Source organism: Maniola hyperantus, chromosome 19, assembly GCF_902806685.2.
Source record: "Maniola hyperantus chromosome 19, iAphHyp1.2, whole genome shotgun sequence".
In the NCBI taxonomy this organism is placed as follows: Eukaryota; Metazoa; Arthropoda; class Insecta; order Lepidoptera; family Nymphalidae; genus Maniola; species Maniola hyperantus.
Genome location: NC_048554.1, coordinates 801,015 through 818,660, shown reverse-complemented (window position 1 = coordinate 818,660; position 17,646 = coordinate 801,015). Strand labels below are relative to the sequence as shown.

The window sequence follows — 17,646 nt, the reverse complement described above, 5'->3', positions numbered from 1 at the left end:
GAAAAATGAATGAACGATAAGTCATTTACATTTTTACAGATTTTAGTTCATTTACCAAAAAATTATATCAAAACCTGTGTGAAAAAGGTACTTGATACTGCAAAGTAACAGCCATGAAAAAATGTTATCTTGCTTTAGCTTACAAAATATATTAATTCATTGAAATAAAAGTGGTTTGCAAAAAGAGATTTATCTATTACCGGAACTAGCTCTTCATTCATTCTTAATTGTCTCTGTCAAAAGTTTCTTTTCCGTCGTTCTTCGTAAATCGTATCGGAGGTTAGAAAATGGTGCGTACAGTTTTAATTGAATTTTCAGCGTTTTTCCCATAAAATATGTCTAATACAGTGCATAATTTCACCTGAAAATATTTATTCCATGTGTTTCTGTGTAAAAATTTGGAACAAACGAGTTAAATGTTGAAGCATGCATGTTGGTTGTCAAAGCGTAGAACATGTGGCTGAAACGGTGAAATGTGAATTATTTTTATTTTCAGACTCGCAAACGCCGTAACGGAGGACGAGCCAAGCACGGCCGTGGTCACGTGAAGGCCGTGAGATGCACAAATTGCGCGCGTTGCGTACCGAAAGACAAGGCAATCAAAAAGTTCGTGATCAGAAACATTGTTGAGGCCGCCGCTGTGAGAGATATCAACGAAGCCTCCGTATATGCCTGTGAGTAAATAAACTTCAAAACTATTTATATTGGTACTAAAATCTTTAGGAGCCTCTCCAGCATGATTTAACAGACACATTTCAATGGTGTTAGGGCTGACTTATTTGGAAGTGCCTGGATTTGATACCAGCTATTATCGTAACCTATTGTTATGTTCATATGTATACGCTGTGGTAGCCTAGTGGTCTTCTAATCGGAGGTCGGTGGTTCGATCCCGGGCACGCACCTCTAACTTTTCAGAGTTATGTGCGTTTTAGTTAATTAAATATCACTTGCTACGGTGAAGGAAAACATCGTGAGGAAACCTGCATGATTGAGATTCTCCATAATATTCTCAAAGGTGTGTGAAGTCTACCAATCCGCACATGGCTAGCGTGGTAGACGATGGCCAAACCCCCTCTCACTCTGAGAGCAGACCTGTGCTCTGTAGTGATTCGCCATGGGTTGATCATGATGATGAAATTATTTACTAAATGATGCCTGCGACTTTGTCCGTGTCTATTTAGGTTTTCTAAAAATCCCATGGGAAGTCTTTAATTTTCTGGGATAAAAAGTAGCCTGTCCTTCGCCGGGAGTAAGCTGTGTATCAAATTTCATAAAAATCAGTAAGTCTAAGCTAAGTCAGAGTGCCCTCTATAGATCTCACCCTGAGACTAACCTATTCTAGCTCATGTATACCCAAATTATTAACTAAAGCATTTTTGTTCCATTTCAGCATTCCAGCTCCCTAAACTGTACGCAAAGTTGCACTACTGTGTGTCATGTGCAATCCACAGCAAAGTGGTGCGCAACAGGTCTAAGAAGGACAGGCGTATCCGCACACCGCCCAAGAGCACGTTCGCCCGCGACATGCAGCGACCTCAGAATGTGCAGCGGAAGTAATTTTAGTTAATAAAATTATGTAAAAAAATCCAATTCTGTTGTTTAATATTGATATAACTTTTAGAAAATCACACTTAACATTTTATTTTATTTTATTCAGATGCAAGTTAGCCCTTGACTGCAATCTCACCTGGTGAGTATATGAAGTGAATAGTGATGATGCAGTCTAAGATGGTAGCAGGCTAACCTGGAAGGGGTATGGCAGTTTTTATTAAACCCATACCCCTTTGGTTTCTACACGGCATCATACCGGAACGCTAAATTGCTTGGCGGCACGGCTTTGCCGGTAGGGTGGTAACTAGCCACGGCCGAAGCCTCTCACCAGAACAAAAAGACTGATAGCCTAGTGCTTAAAACGTCTACCTCCGCTTCGGGAGGTCGCGGGTTCAATTACTGGGCATGCACCTCTAACTTTACAGTTATGTGCATTTTAAGCAATTAAATATCACTTGCTTTAACTGAAGGAAATCATCGTGAGGAATCTTGCATGTGAAATCTGCTGATCCGTACTTGAACCGCGTGACGGTTCACGACAGCAGGGAACTTCTAACAAAACGTCGAGGCTTCGAATGGCAGGCGTCAAATATTAATATGTAGCTCTAAAGTAGGGATACCAGCGGCTGCCCCACCGGTTTGTTTGGTGACGGACGAGGGAGATTTTGAGGATGGGGAACTGGGAGGGAATTGCTCTAACCCTCGGCGGGAGGACCTGCGGATGATGGACACGGGACAGTCCGTCGCTCAGTGTGGTCCTCGGGTTGGTTAGCGTGCTGTGGTTCCGGTTCCTCTAACGGTGTTTGGGGGCACGTAGTGTCCCAGTGGTGGGTCTGCTATGGCGGACATCCGCTGAGGTTGTTGGTCCTTAGCGGTGGGATGGAAATACGTGAGGTTTTTAGTCGGTAGGAGTCCGACATAACCACGGTGCTCCCCCGTGGCCGGTGGTGTCTATGATGGATTTTCCTCACGAGGAAAAAATAGTAGCTCTATTTTTCTATGATTTTACGTCGCCAGAGCCTAATGTGTCATATCGTCGATTCAGGATCAAACCGAATGTTCACTCACTCTGACGGCGTAGTGGTCTAAGCATCTCATTGTGACAGACCTGTACTCAGTAGTGGGCCGGCGATGGGTTGATGACGATGATGATGCCTTATCAGCTGTCTTGTAACATAACATTACTATATAGTGGGACTTGGAAATAGCAGGCAACTTAAAGGGATTGCAATCATTTGGAAAACGCATTCTGTGACAAAGTTATAGGGATCACGCACACATCCGATCCGAATCCGTGAAAATACGAATATAAAAAAATATCTACGACATAATGTCATAAGCTACCATACAAAACAAAAAGGAACGTATTTTCACAGACTGATTGGATGAGTGCGTCACCGCCGTAAGTCTGAAAGAGGTAAAAGTTAGTTTTGCTAATTAATTTGTCTCATAAAAATGATCCAGTACTTTTTGGAATAAGTAGGTACGGATTTTTTTTTCAACCTAACTGGTGACCACTGTTCAAAATACATTCAGTGTAAAGGGGGCTGCTTCCGACATCAATGGTGCAAAACAACCAATGTACTCTGTGGTGCAAAACTAGTCTTAATCTAAATTCTGAACACGAAGTATATGATTGTCTACTTGATTGATAATAATTTGATAATAATGTGTGTATGACATGTGCACACTGTCATGTTGCAACTTCAGACTGGACTACTTGTTTTGCGATCACTGTATAAAACACAGGTATAGAAGAAATATAAAAAATAAAATGCAGACGTAGATAGAGCAGTAATATAATTCAAATTTCAAATACAGGCTAAAACATTTTCTACAATACCTATTATAATAGAGAAAAGTGAAATTACATTTTTTATTATATTATAATGACTAATATAATATAACGCGTAAAATTTAACTGCTCACGCGCTATTTTAACTTTTTGTGTCCAATTTTATGTCAATAGTACGATTTTAATCCTAATTTTAAAGGTGAACCCATGTAGTACATAATTTTTTTTTGGGTGAACCATACTTTTGACATGACAGTTGACCCAGAGTAAAAATGTGAGGAGTCATTTTGTACGGACTATATTATATATGTTTATCTAAAGAAAAAACTCGTGTTTGCTGTTTAGAATAATTACAGAATAATAGCCAAAAAATATTAATATAGTACACTTTTTTAGCGTTTAAACTATCGTGATTTCTATTACATATAATATCTCTCACCCGGCGATACTCACGTGTTTAGTCGACGTCACAACGCAGTGTGCAACACAGGCTGTGCGGGCAGCGGCGCGCAGTCTTGACTGCCACGCGTGCGCGAATTGACTCCCTTTGAAAAAGGGCCCCGTATGAGTTCGAAACTAGTCGGGCTAACTAAGTACACTAAAACTAGTCGACTAAACACGTGAGTAAAGCCGTGTGAGATATTATACATAATATAGAACACTGCAAAAAGTTACACTTTTTCCTACAAAAAATTCAGAACTATCAAAGTTATTTCAAATTGCAAGTTTCCTAAGAGAGAAAAGTTCGCCAGTCTTTGTGTCAATATATTAAAATTTATTCTAAACAATTGGTGCTGATAGATAATATAAAAAAAGAAAACAAGCATTCCGTAAATACAGTGCGACAAGGCTCTCTTGGCACTTGAATGACATTGACAGAGGGGGCGCTGTTGGAGAACAAAGGGGACACTTGACGGCAACGTTAGTTCCGATTTTCGCCACGCGCCAAGATAGCCTTGTCATTGGAATTGTTCGTCAAATGAATGCAACATAATTATTACTGTAATACATTTACATAAAAGGCTACATACAGTACAAAAATCACAAGAGTTGAAATCAATTTCAATCCTGCACCATAATTTCAACTTTTATGAGACATATTTAGTGGCATCAGGTAAAAGGAGCTTAGGATTGCAATTGCTGTCCTAGCTTATATATTCTAAAGAGTTGCTACAAAACATATATTATCGCCAAAAAACCGGCCAAGTGCGAGTCAGACTCGTGCACTGAGGGTTCCGTACGACATTTTAACCTCTTTTTAGAAATAGAATGGCAATACTGCCTGGAACCAGAAGGTTGACATGGGAGTGTCACTCACTCTTCACTACATCTAAATATATAAAGGAAAAGGTGACTGACTGACTGACTGACTGACTGATCTATCAACACACAGCTCAAACTATTGGACGGATCGGGCTGAAATCTGGTATGCAGATAGCTATTATGACGTAGGCATCCGCTAAGAAAGGATTTTTGAAAATTCAACTCCTAAGGGGGTGAAATAGCGGTATGAAATTTATGCAGTCCACACAGTCGAAGTCGCATAAGCTAGTTCCAAGATAAATCACCCACTGCACAGGTTTAATTTCAGAGTTGTTTTTCCTGAAGCCACTACAACTTAGTAAGCATTGTATGCTTATCACGGGCCCGTAATCTTATAGATAGTTTGTGGGAACTTGGTGGCAGGCTTCTCCGAAGTCTCCAGAGCCTGCTTGAGGTTCTTCTCAAACACTTTCTTGGCATCACAGAAGCCTTGCTTTGTTTTGCCGAACGAATTTGGACCCGCCGATGTTGGTGTTTCCCTGGAAATTAAATAATATTCAAAACATGACTTTTTAAAATGAAACATTGGTAATAATAAGTATACTGAAAAGCATAACTTTTAATTAATTAATTTCTTTTCACAAACAAACACACTTCACATATAATATTAAATAGTGATTAGTTAGTGAATATACTGCCAAAAGTAAATAGTAATACAGATAATAATAATTGTAACACCTTTTCAACGTGAAAGAACATCAGCTTAGACTGATTTCTGATAACATTAAGTACCTAGTTCAAGATGTACATACTCCATGCAATTTTTATCTAGACTTTACATAATAGGTATTATTGGAAGGGAGGCATAAGAGATGAGGTGAACTCACCTTCCTATATTCCGCATCCTCATCTTAGCTTCTGCTGGCATTTCTTCTGGTTCGTCTTCATCATCACGGTTGAACACGGACGCCACAGTCGGTTTGGGCTTGGCCGACTTGGAACTTGCACCCAGGGTCATTTTGATCGGTGTTTTAGGTTTCGTGAAGCCCATGGTGATTTTGCTGATGCGAGGCGGGGGTGGCGGCGCCGGTACCTCCTCATCTGAACCCTCCCATTCTGCGGCATGTCTTATTTTATCTGAAAGAATTACATGTTTTGTGAATATAGCAAAACTAGCTGATGCTCATAGGCTCTAAGTTCATCTACATGGATTTGGGTTTTAAGAAAATTTATAGGATAGAAATTTAACCTATGTTTATCTCCAGGATCTCTGTACCTTTTGTCACAATCAGTAAGCAGATGACATGAAAAAGTAGTAGAAGAAATTATTGACTTATATATATAACAAACAAAATGGCACCGACTCATTGGTGCTTTAGCACCAATGCAACCTCAGTGACGTCTGGATTTCAAACGGGTCGTTGATTAGTATTTAAGAGGTGGCGCTAATTTATTTGGTTCCAAAACCGTGAATATTTTTTTTCGCTTGTCCATATTTTGTCATTAATATCGATGTTACAAATAGTATGGATGTAACATCCCAGTAATTAAAGTCTAGTTGGTCTAAATCCTAAGCAGTTCCTACATAATATTTTGATGAGGTCTTGTTAGTTTAATGTTCTACATTTTTCAGAGGTATAATATAGATATACATAAATGTCTTGGCATTAATGAAGCACACCAATCTTGTTTCATGGTCTGACAATGCAGCTGTTAACCTAACTTCTGTGTTGTTGGTAGGCTTATGAATTTTCTCATAAACTCTGTTTTCCTTTTTTACTAATCTATGCTGCAGTGTCTTATAAAATATGTAGACGTCTTGGGTTTGATTGCCGATAAAGTCATAAGCTAACATCAAACAAAACTAGGAGTCCAGTAAAAAACTTACCTCTCTGCTTACCTTGAATCTCTAAGTCCCTATCCCGACTCCTGCTCGGTTCCTCTCGAGCGTGTTTCTGTACAGTTGGTGAAGGCCGCTTCCGCCTCGGAGACCGCGACCGTGTCCTGGTCCGCCCTTCGCGCTCCCGGTGGCTTTTGTCCTTCCTATAATCATCACGCGACGATCGAGACGACCCTGCCAATGCGAAAACACTGGCAAAGATAAATAAAATATAAATTTGAGTAGATTTTATACTAAATGTTTTATGCCAGAGTCCCAGTGATGGTGAAAGATTATTGGACAAATGGTTAGAAATTAAAAAGATGTTAGAATAGTGTGCTATATTCGAATACCTTTGTGTTCTCTGTAGCGATCGCTCATTCTTGTGTAAACTTTTCAATCAATAGGTACTCATAAAATTCAATCATCCATGAAAATTTTCATGCATGCACAAAGAAAAGTCATTCGGCCATTTTTACCACAGATTTTTTACTTTTTCAGTTTCACGGCGTTTAGTTTTGTATTTGTTCGTGATTTGTTCCGGATCAGAAAATGTAAAAATATTCATGCCTACTGGGCTACAATAATCATTTAAATGTAGAAGCAGTTAATTTTTGATATCTTAAAATCTTTTTAAGCAGATGTTTTGAAATAAATCCAATTTTCTTGCGTTGTATTCTGAATAGTCCAGACACAAAGTTGTGGTATTGGTCTGTGATGTAAATTAGCAGAATCAAAACGCAAATCATAGACAAAGAGTTATTGTCAAAGTTTTGTATAAAAATATGTCAATTTTATTTTGAGGTTATGTTTATTAAAATATTGAATTTTTTATGCTAACCGAATTTAAGAAGTTCTTCTATACCTCCTAGTTAAGTTGAAAAATGTTTTTACAAAATATCAAGCGACTAATAAAATATGTCAACTATCCTCCACGTCAGTGTCGTTGTAAATCTGGTGCCGTGCTTGGTTCTATTAAAAACCGTATAAAACAAGGTCCTGGCTTGAAAGATTTTATTGTAGAATCAACAGGAACATCTGAAGTTATCACTCACCCGCCTCATATACCATATTTACCGGAAAAGTATGGGGATACTTCAAAAAGGAAAGTTTATTTCGATGTGTATGGTTGTCAGATGAATCTAAGTGATACAGAGATAGTATGGTCTATTTTGAAAACAGAGGGGTTTGAGAAGACTTTGAAAGAGGAAGAAGCCGATATATTCCTAGTCATGACGTGTGCTATCAGGGAAGGGGCAGAGAACAAGATTTGGAATAGACTGGATCACTTGAGAGGGTACAAGAAACGACGTTCGTTTTCTAAAAATCGCCACAAGCCGATAAAGATTGGTATTCTGGGTTGCATGGCTGAACGACTGAAGGAGAAGTTGATTGAAAAGGAAAAGGCTGTTGATGTTGGTATGGACAAGATGTTTTTAAAACTGAAGCTAGCTTACTCACACTAATATTATAAAGGCGAAAGTTCGTGTGTAATGTGTATTTTTGTGTAATGTGTGTATAAATGTTTGCTGTGTTATAAAAGAGATCTTCTCACCTACCAGTCCTAGACAGATGACCATGACAAATGGTCAATCTAAGATGAAACCAATTTCATTCAATGCCCCATTTGTATTCTTGTCCTGGAGATGGCCAGGATGCATGCTATCTCTGTACCAAATTTTGTTTAAACTAGGTAAAGGATGGGCCAATCAAAAATGTCATAAACAGACAGACACACTTTGTCCATGTGGACTACACAAATTTCAAACCCCTATTTCACCCCCTTAGGGGATAAATTTTCAAAAATTCTTTCTTAGCGGATGCCTATGTCATAATAGCTATCTGCATGTAAAATTTCAGTCTGATCCGTCCAGTAGTTTGAGCTGTGCGTTGATAGATCAGTCAGTCAGTCAGTCACCGGACTAGGCTGGCATGACTCTCATTACAGGTTATGTTGTATTCGTTATTTTGTATTTATAAATAAACAAGTTGGATTTCAGTGGCTGGTCCGGACAGTTACAGAGACCTGCCTCGCCTGCTGGCTCTGACGGAGAGTGGTCAGACGGCTGTCAATGTGCTGTTGTCGCTGGATGAGACCTACGCAGATGTGGTGCCTGTCCGGTTGAACCAGGACAGTGTGTCAGCTTTTATGTAAGACATTCTCATTCTGAGTGGAGGCCTGTGTTCAGTAGTGGACCGGCGATGGGTTGATTATGAAGAATTGCTTCCTCCCCAAATAAAATTAATCTAGTTACAGTATGTGGCTAATTCTCTTCTGGGAATTTCTAAGCTAAACTAAATTGGCAGGTCTAGATGTAGTGGTGACTGGTGTCCATTTCCGCAGGGAGCATTATGAAGTGGATAGCAATACAATAGAATACAATAGAATAGATTAGAAAAGAATTTATTTTTTATTCAAGTAGACTTATTACAAGTGCTTTTGCATCGTCAACTAGTTTAATTTACCACTGGTTCGGGATGCCATTCCTACAGAGAAGAACCAGCAAGAAATTTAGATTAGTTTAGAAATTGTGTAAAATAGAGAGCCACAATAATGATAACCTTTTTTTAGAATTTCTTGTCCACGTTATAGAGGGAACCTATGTGCATTTTAGCTTTCTTTCTAAGATTTTGGACTGGCAAGTCAGTAAGTCAGGACTTTTCTTTTTATATTTAGAGAGTATTATCAGTAATACTCTGATCTGATACTCAACCAATAGATGAACAAAACAATTTAAAAAATAAGACCGAAACTTACTTTGTAACCTCCATAGTGGATGAAGTGAAACATCTAGCGGACTGTTGTCAAGTTGAATTATAGTTTAATTACTTTCTTTATGTGAACAGCTCAATAATGCGCGGTTGTGACAACATGTGCACATATTGCATCGTGCCGTTCACGCGCGGGCGCGAGCGCTCGCGTCCCGTGGCCTCCATAGTGGACGAAGTGAAACATCTAGCAGACAGCGGCGTCAAGGAAGTCACTCTGTTGGGACAGAATGTCAATAGTTACAGAGATGTTTCTGAACGGACAGAGAAATATGACACACAGTTGGCTCAAGGTAAGAAGTCTAAATATATAAAAGGAAAAAGTGACTGACTGACTGACCCATCAACGCACAGCTCAAACTACTGGACGGATCGGGCTGAAATTTGGCATGCAGATAGCTATTATGACGTAGGCATCCGCTAAGAAAGGATTTTTGAAAATTCAACCCGTCAGGGGTTGAAATAGGGGTTTGAAATTTGTGTAGTCCACGCGGACGAAGTCGCGAGCATAAGCTAGTTAAGTATAAATTCCTTAGTAGTGTATTGTACCAGCAACAACTGATAATCTTGCCAGCTCTTCTCAGTAGATTCTGCATTCCGAACCGGTGGTAGAGTCATACTAGTTGAGCTACATGAAATGATAAACTTTGATTTTTGACATAGATTATGGAAGTAATGAAATTACGTCAAAAAAACTTTTCTTTTGGTTTTCTAGGTTTTAAAACAGTATACAAATCTAAAAAAGGTGGTCTCCGGTTTGCGGATCTGCTGGACAAAGTGTCTCTGGTAGACCCTGAAATGAGGATACGATTCACCGCCTCACATCCTAAAGATTTCCCTGATGAGGTAATTCAATTTTATTTCCGACTAGCTTATGCTCGCGACTTCGTCCGCGTGGACTACACAAATTTCAAACCCCTATTTCCCCCCCTTAAGGGTTGAATTTTCAAAAATCCTTTCTTAGCGGATGCCTACGTCATAATAGCTATCTGCATGCCAAATTTCAGCCCGATCCGTCCAGTAGTTTGAGCTGTGCGTTGATAGATCAGTCAGTCAGTCAGTCAGTCAGTCAGTCAGTCAGTCAGTCAGTCAGTCAGTCACCTTTTCCTTTTATATATTTAGACTAAAAAGAATTGGCAGTCAATGGGGACATTATAGCATTGAATTTTGAAAACGTTTGCAGGTGTTGCAAGTAATATCGGAAAGGCCGAACATCTGCAAGATGCTGCATCTCCCAGCGCAGTCCGGCTCTACTGCAGTGCTGGAGCGAATGCGGCGCGGCTATACGCGAGAGGCGTACCTGCAACTTGTGGAACACATCAGGCATGTTATACCGGGAGGTAAGAATTCTCAAACTGTTGACTTGCAGCTAATGTCGGAAATGCCGAACATCTGCAAGATGCTGCATGCTGTAGATTGAATTAGGCAGAATGCACAGTTACTGCAAAAATACCAAAAAAAAAGTCAAAAGTCAAATGATTTATTCAAAATAGGTACCTAATTAATAACTCTTTTTGAAGGTCAGATGTTGGATTTCTAAGATATAGTGGTGATAATTATTTCGCAAACTTAAAACTAAAGTTACGAGGGTTCCAAACGCGCCCAGGTCTGAGAAGAGCCCACAACAAACTCAGCCGCAAATCTAACCTAACAACTATGTATTAGATAATCACATCTACCGTACAAATCTAAGGCTTAGCTTTAGATAGAAAATAATTCGGGAACAGTAAAATATTCGGGAATTAAAAGAGGTTTTAAGAAATATGATTTAGCAGCACTGTCGCATAAAAATGTCTTAACTCTATCTCTCCCCCCTCCTACCCTCGCATGTCCGCTCTCCCCCTCCCCCTCTACCCCCTATTTCTCTCTTATGAGATGAGATAAGACATATGCGAGAGCCATCGAAGGGGACCGTAGATATATTTTTTAGGTCATATGACCAGGTATGAGCCCCGCAAATTGCTAATGCGCGTGGCCGCCATTTTAGTGACGCCAGCACTAGCTTCAGTCGAGCTGATGGAATATTTTTATTTCAGCTGACGTCAAAACGACGTCATTTTGACGTTAATGAGACACGGTTTCAGCTCAATAGCAATTTGCGGGACTTATACCAAGCCTGCTACAGTCTATAACAGAGTAATCAACAGTTTTGTCTGTCATAAACAGTGGGCCTGTCGACGGACATGATCTGCGGGTTCTGCGGGGAGACAGACGAGGAGTTCGAGGACACGATGACTTTGATGGACATCGTCGACTACAACGTGGCCTTCCTCTTCCCTTATAGCATGAGAGAAGTGAGCTTCCCTTTTTATTTTACGTTTTTTTTCAGAAATGTTTTGGTTAATTTTTTTTTAAATGATAATTTAATTTTTGACCTTAAATAAACTAAATTCTTTTATTTAAAGTAGAAAGTACACTAATCATAATGTAAAATAAAATAAAAATGTATAGGTTTGTATGAATGTTTTGTATAAATGGTTTGTATGAAAGGTTAACTAAAACCTAATAAGTAGGTACCTACCTACCTAAAATAATATCGTTTTCATATGCAATTCTTATTTACATCATGATCAACCCATCGCCGGCTCACTACAGAGAACGGGTCTCCTCTCAGAGTGAGAAGGGTTTTGGCCATAGTCTACCACGCTGGCCACGTGCGGATTGGCAGACTTCACACACCTTTGAGAACATTATGGAGAACTCTCAGGCATGCAGGTTTCCTCACGATGTTTTCCTTCACCGTTAAAGCAAGTGATATTTTAATTACTTATAAACGCACATAACTCCGAAAAGTTAGCGGTGCGTGCACGGGATCGAACCTCCGACCTTTGGAAGGCGGACGTCCTACCACTCTCTCTACGTCGTCACACGTCACACGTCTCTACCACTAGGCTACCAAAAATTCTTATTAACCGACTTCAAAAAAGGAGGAGGTTCTCAATTCGTTAGAATCTATTTTTTTTTTTTTTTACAGAAAACGACCGCCTATCGCCGCTATAAAGACGATGTACCAGAGGACGTAAAAAAGGAAAGACATTCTCGCATGATAGAGATATACCGCAGAAAGTGTCAGAAACTGCACGAATTAGAGATCGGAAACATTCATTTAGTCCTTGTAGAAGGATTTATCCCAAAAACTGGTCAAACTCTTGGTAGAAATGAATTATATATAAAAGTTATGTTTGATAATGTGGAAATACCTTGTGGGGAGGGCAAAAGGGGGGTGAAGCCAGGGGATTATGTAGGTGTTAGGATCGTTTCGGCCAAGTCGTCGGTTTTGAGCGGAGTTCCGTTGTACCATAGTAGTATTAGAGAGTTTTATATGGAGCACGGTTGGGCTGAACGAAATTTGCTGAGGTCTTAAACTATTAGATTGATTTATGAAAAACTAGCTGATGCCTGCGACTTCGGCTGTGTGGATTTAGGTTTTTAAAAATCCTATGGAAACTCTTTGATTTTCCGAGAAGAGTAGCCTATGTCACTCTCCAAAAATCACGTCAATCATGCGACGTGATTGAAGGACAAACCAACAAACAAAAACACTTTTGCATTTATAATATGGGTAGTGATTGTTTTTCAAAAAGCAAGCTGTATTTTTAATTAGGTGAGTATTTTGGTTGTAAATAGATTTTATGTTAATGTAAATTGTAAATAATGTAGGATTTAATCGAATAAATCTCAAGTACCTAGGTACTATGTTTGTTTTTTTTTGAAAATCCCCTCTTTAGGCGTGACTTGAGAGGTGAGAGTTAACTCGGATATTTTTTCTAGCGGAAGAAGTAACGTTCGTACGTCACCATCGCTGAAAATGGAAGCCAAACAGATAATTCTAGTACGAATTTCACATATCTACAGTCTTTAGTAATTGCGTCTTGAAAAGGTTTCCATATTCAGTAAAACAAAATATTATAGTTCACACTTCAAGTGCATTTATTAAAATCAAATCAGTACAAACCATACATACAGTATTACATATAAATATAAGTAAGTATATTACAAACACATGCTTACATTTGAGATATAAGTATATTACAAAAAATATGGGACTGATTGTACCGAGTATGAAAAATATTACGTATTTCGCAATTTATAATAATAATTAATGGTTCAGTCCCTAAAATATCTATAATTATATTATTTTTAACGTAAATTATTTGTGATACATGGCATCGATTAATTTCTAAATTAAATTTGTACTCTTAGTAAATTTTACGATTTGTAAATAATTTTAGAGGTGTTTTTTTCAATCAGTGCACTTACTAAGTAGTACCAAGAAGTGCGTTAACACAATACTATTAATTATACGAAAAATACTCTAGTTTTATCCTGAAGATTTATATTTAAATCTTATCAAGGTAGTGACGAATATACCTAAGTCACAAAAAGAGACATTTCCAATTTAAAAATCCATTGAGGAGGTTATTCGTAGCGCACTCCAAACAAAAGTACTTAGTTGGTATATGTCCCGCAAATTGCTATTGCGCTGGAACCTTGTTTCACTAACATCGAAATGACGTCATTTTGACGTCAGCCAAAATAAAAATATACCATCAGCACGAAACTTCAGTCTAGTGCTGACGTAACTAAAATGGCGGCCATGCGCATTAGCAATTGGCGGGACTTATAAGTAAGTGCAAGACATGAATGCAAATAAATAAAGAATAAAGAAAAGTGGGTTTTCATATGAATATTAACCAATCAAACTCAACGTTCTACAAAATGTTTCCCAGCACTTTCAGAAATCAATAAAATGTATGAAAATGAGGAATCATCGAACCTGTATACCTTGGCTCAGAGCAATCCTACAACTTTGGTGCCATATTAACTATTGCTCCAAATGACTAGTTCTAACAATACGTACCAATTTTTTTTGTTGGCCGGCACTCTCAGAAAAGGTCCAAAAATGTATGGAGCTAGAATGATCTCCTTTCTATTAAAATGTGTAGTTTTTTCAATTTACACGGGTTTAAAGATTTACATGCAAATCTTTGAATATTTGAAACTTTGAAACTATACAATTTCATGGATATAGGTATTTGTTTGTCGAACGTGTCGACGATTGTAAAATTTCATTGAATTTGATTGATTAATATGCAAAAGAGAACCAAACTACGTTTGTGTGGAGATTACTGGGAAAACTTCTCATAACGATCTAAAAAAAATTATGTTCATATTACCGTCGAAGAACCGCCAAAAAACTTTTTAAAACCTCTTTAGAAAATTTATAAATGAAAGTGCTTCAAATGAAAGCTGCTCATGCTACACTAAGCTCGACGCACCCATCTGTCCAGTAGCTTCTTTATTGTTGGATAGAATGTTGACCCTTTGCCCTGACAAATTATCATCCACATGACCTGACAGACTTGGAGACGGTCCTTGGGAACTCCCATAAACCTTTGTACTGTAACCTGAATCATTGTGAGACTCCCTGTCCGCTTGGCTCTGAGTTTCAGTCAAATGGGTGTTTATGGCTAGAGATTGGAGTCGACTGTGTAGCAAACTATGATCAGGTGTTGGTTTTCTTATGGCATGTGGATTTGGTCTAAAATTCGGGTACATTGGTGGACGGTTATCGTAGTACCCACCGCGAAAGTGATCGTTCTGATTCGCAATTTCAACTTCCGTATTCTGATCCAAATGGTCGCTATAGCAATGGGGTATTCTTTCTATTTCTCTTATCATGTGGTCTTGCATCATTGCGCTGAAAACCCCCGTTTCATGGTGGTGTATAGGATTTCTGTTACGGGCCTGAACTTGATTTTGAGGGAGACCAGACTCATTGTAATCTAATTGATTCTGACAAGGGTGGTGAGGGTATGGCAGACCGTTTTCCTGTCTATAAGGCATCTGATGATGCTGTCTGTTCGGTATATCGTGGAAGTATGCGTCTTTTGGAATAATTCTAATATCATGGGGGTAATTCTGTGTTTGCACTTGAGGTGCTGGTGATTGCGACTTCATTGAAACCGACTCGTAGTTGGGTAAGGGTAGTGTTTGCAGTAAATTGGTGTTCCTCATTGGTCCAGGTTGATTTGTACTTCTTATAGGATTGTCTTCTTCGTCGCTACTCTCTGAATTGTTACCATTTTCCTTCGGCGGAGTATGAAAAGCTTTTCTCGTTGGGAACGGTATGAGGTTGTGTAAACTGAACCTTTTGGTTTTTGGAGGTTTTTCTTTCAATACTGGTGCAGGTCTCAAAGGCTGTTGAGGCATTTTTAGGACAGGATTCGGTTGTATTGGCATCGGTGTTTCTTTCTCAATTACTGTTCTCGGCAAAGGAATTCTTTCTGGTGAAACGTGCCTTTGTTGGTGCTCTACCTGAGCTACTAGTTCTTGTACTGATCTCCGAGGTTCTCTCTCTATATTACATTCTGCTCTATAATCTGGTTGTTTAGAAAATTTGATATACCCATCCTGAGAGATGTCCATAGATTTTGTGTTCATTGGCAATGCATCAGCCATTTCTTTTTCAAGCATCACTCTTTTCCGTATATCGTCAGCTGTTCTTTGCAACACTTGGCTTTTCCACATATGTTCATTTTGTTGTTCTAATTGACTATTTATTATTGTATGTTCTTCTGGGGCCTTAAAATCTGATTGTCGATTACTACTACTAGAGGATATGGCTGTAGAGTTTCTACATGGTGATATGTATCTTTCATTGTAGACAGGAACATCTGATGCCGGGGATTGTGATACGGAAACCTTATTAGCTTTAACGTGAATTTCAGCTGTGACGTTTGGAGAGGTACTTTGACTACAACTTGTATGATGTATTGTATGAGGAGATCTTGAACACCGACTAGGTCCCACATCTAGCTGATCGCTACTTCTCGAATTTTTCAGCACATGTTTTCGTCTTGTTGGGCTCCTAAGTGATCTATTGTCCAAATTCTCAGTGCTTTGGGATGTGGCTTTACCACTATACTCCAGGTCTTTGGCTATACTTTCACACTGCTCCACGTTTTCGTTAAAGCTCCTAATAATTCTGTTCACATCGTTCCATTCTTCGTTACCTCCATCCAAAATTTCGAGACTTCTCGTTCTTTTCATGGGTGGTATATCTAGCGATCCTTTTGGACTGAAGTCCAGTTTCTTCACTCTTTCTGATGCTCTGAACATCATGCCTCTTGTTAGCCATTGCTCTAAATGTTTATGCCTCTCTTTGCACAGAGCTCTCTCAGCCGCAACAAATCTCGTTAATTCTGATATTTGACCTTGAGTTTTCATTTCTAAATCTGTGACTTTCTGATCCAATTTCTCATGGGCTCTATCGATATGGCGTTTTAAATCTTTCTTGTCCTCATTGAGCTTTTCTTCCATGTGTTTGAAGAACGGAGCACAGTAGCATGTATATCCTGCTCCGATGGGACCCTTTTTTATATTTCCCGCTAAATCCAAATAGTACTGCTCGCCTTTTTTCAACGGTTCGGTGGGAAGCGAGTTTAACTTGGGTTTAGGGAAGTATTTTGGGTCTGGATAATAGTGGCACCCGTATGGTGACCACTGAACTGGAGGCGCGGCGGCGGGAGTTTCGAAATGAACATTCTTCTTCTTTTTGTCTTTGCTTTTGTCTCTTTTTTTAGCGTCGTCCGGTTCATCGATAGTTCTTTCTTTGCTCTTGTCTCGATGTTTGTCTTTCTTTTTTGATTGTTTGGCGACGGGTGTGTTGAGGATGCTGATTATTTCTTCTAAGCCCTTTCTGGTGGCGATGTCTCTTGCTGTTTCTCCCTGGTGGTTCTTGAGGGACTTGTCGCAGCCGGCTTCGAGGAGTATCCTCGTTAGCTTCCGGCGACCCATGGCGGCCGCTATGTGGAGTGCGGTGTCGCCGTTCTTGTTCTGCTCGGAGACGCGGCACTGCGCTGAGATGAGGATCCGCGTGACGCCCGCGTGGCCATAGCGCGCCGCAGTATGCAAGGATGTATCGCCATACTGAAATAGACAAGTCATTATTGAGTATACTTTTTCTTCTTTTGAATACCCTTCCAGCTTGTGTTTTTTCTGCCATCTTCAAGTTCAACGTAAATATATTATACCTTCAAGTGTCATTGCAACCATCGCTGGTTTTTAAAAGGGCTATTAAGGAGCATTTATTATGTTCTAAAATCTTATATCATCAATAATTATTCTTATCTTAACGTTTATGACAGAGGTCGTTAGGATGCTTGTATATAGCTGTAATAAAGAAGCTTTACGATTTAATTAACAGGTGGGTACTTAGTTAATCGAAATAGTTAATAGTTTATTGGGTAAGATACATACCTAGGTATTTTTTTAATAAGAAATTGATCAGCGCTTGGATGCACTTCATTAGGGTCGCTTCACTAGGTACGAACTTAGTTCTATGGATTTAAAGTATCCAAGTTTAATGTAAGACGCCATCTCCACG

General features: G+C 39.1%; 4 protein-coding genes across 7 annotated transcripts in view; 2 read left to right on the top strand and 2 right to left on the bottom strand.

The window, feature by feature from the left end:
• The first annotated feature begins 132 nt into the window (after window positions 1-132).
• Window positions 133-1,588, top strand: RpS26 (ribosomal protein S26). Its single transcript, XM_034978453.2, has 3 exons — window positions 133-290; window positions 497-674; window positions 1,391-1,588. Exons 1-3 carry the CDS (start codon window positions 288-290, stop codon window positions 1,555-1,557), a joined length of 348 nt encoding a protein of 115 aa, XP_034834344.1. The 5' UTR covers window positions 133-287; the 3' UTR covers window positions 1,558-1,588.
• Window positions 1,589-3,334: 1,746 nt separating this feature from the next.
• LOC117991031 (PEST proteolytic signal-containing nuclear protein-like) lies at window positions 3,335-6,989 on the bottom strand. 2 transcript variants are annotated; one of them, XM_034978556.2, is made up of 4 exons: window positions 6,842-6,989; window positions 6,498-6,683; window positions 5,497-5,746; window positions 3,335-5,148 (listed from the first exon to the last, which is right to left on the bottom strand). In XM_034978556.2, exons 1-4 carry the CDS (start codon window positions 6,867-6,869, stop codon window positions 4,986-4,988), a joined length of 627 nt encoding a protein of 208 aa, XP_034834447.1. In that variant the 5' UTR covers window positions 6,870-6,989; the 3' UTR covers window positions 3,335-4,985. The 2 variants fall into 2 exon arrangements, with proteins under 2 accessions (XP_034834447.1, XP_034834448.1); XM_034978557.2 differs by having other exon boundaries at window positions 6,510-6,683.
• Window positions 6,990-7,254: 265 nt separating this feature from the next.
• Window positions 7,255-12,621, top strand: LOC117991029 (CDK5RAP1-like protein). Its single transcript, XM_034978555.2, has 7 exons — window positions 7,255-7,907; window positions 8,489-8,639; window positions 9,336-9,550; window positions 9,973-10,103; window positions 10,441-10,597; window positions 11,424-11,551; window positions 12,232-12,621. The coding sequence occupies exons 1-7, from the start codon at window positions 7,373-7,375 to the stop codon at window positions 12,619-12,621; spliced, it is 1,707 nt and encodes a 568-aa protein (XP_034834446.1). The 5' UTR covers window positions 7,255-7,372.
• A 565-nt stretch (window positions 12,622-13,186) lies between these two features.
• dgo (ankyrin repeat domain containing protein 6 diego) overlaps window positions 13,187-17,646 on the bottom strand; it is a 65,920-nt gene continuing 61,460 nt past the window's right edge. For all 3 annotated transcript variants that reach the window (XM_069504875.1, XM_069504876.1, XM_069504877.1), the window contains exon 5: window positions 13,187-17,189. In XM_069504875.1, coding sequence (XP_069360976.1) covers window positions 14,517-17,189 — 2,673 coding nt within the window. In that variant the 3' untranslated portion in view covers window positions 13,187-14,516. The remainder of the gene's footprint in view (window positions 17,190-17,646) is intronic.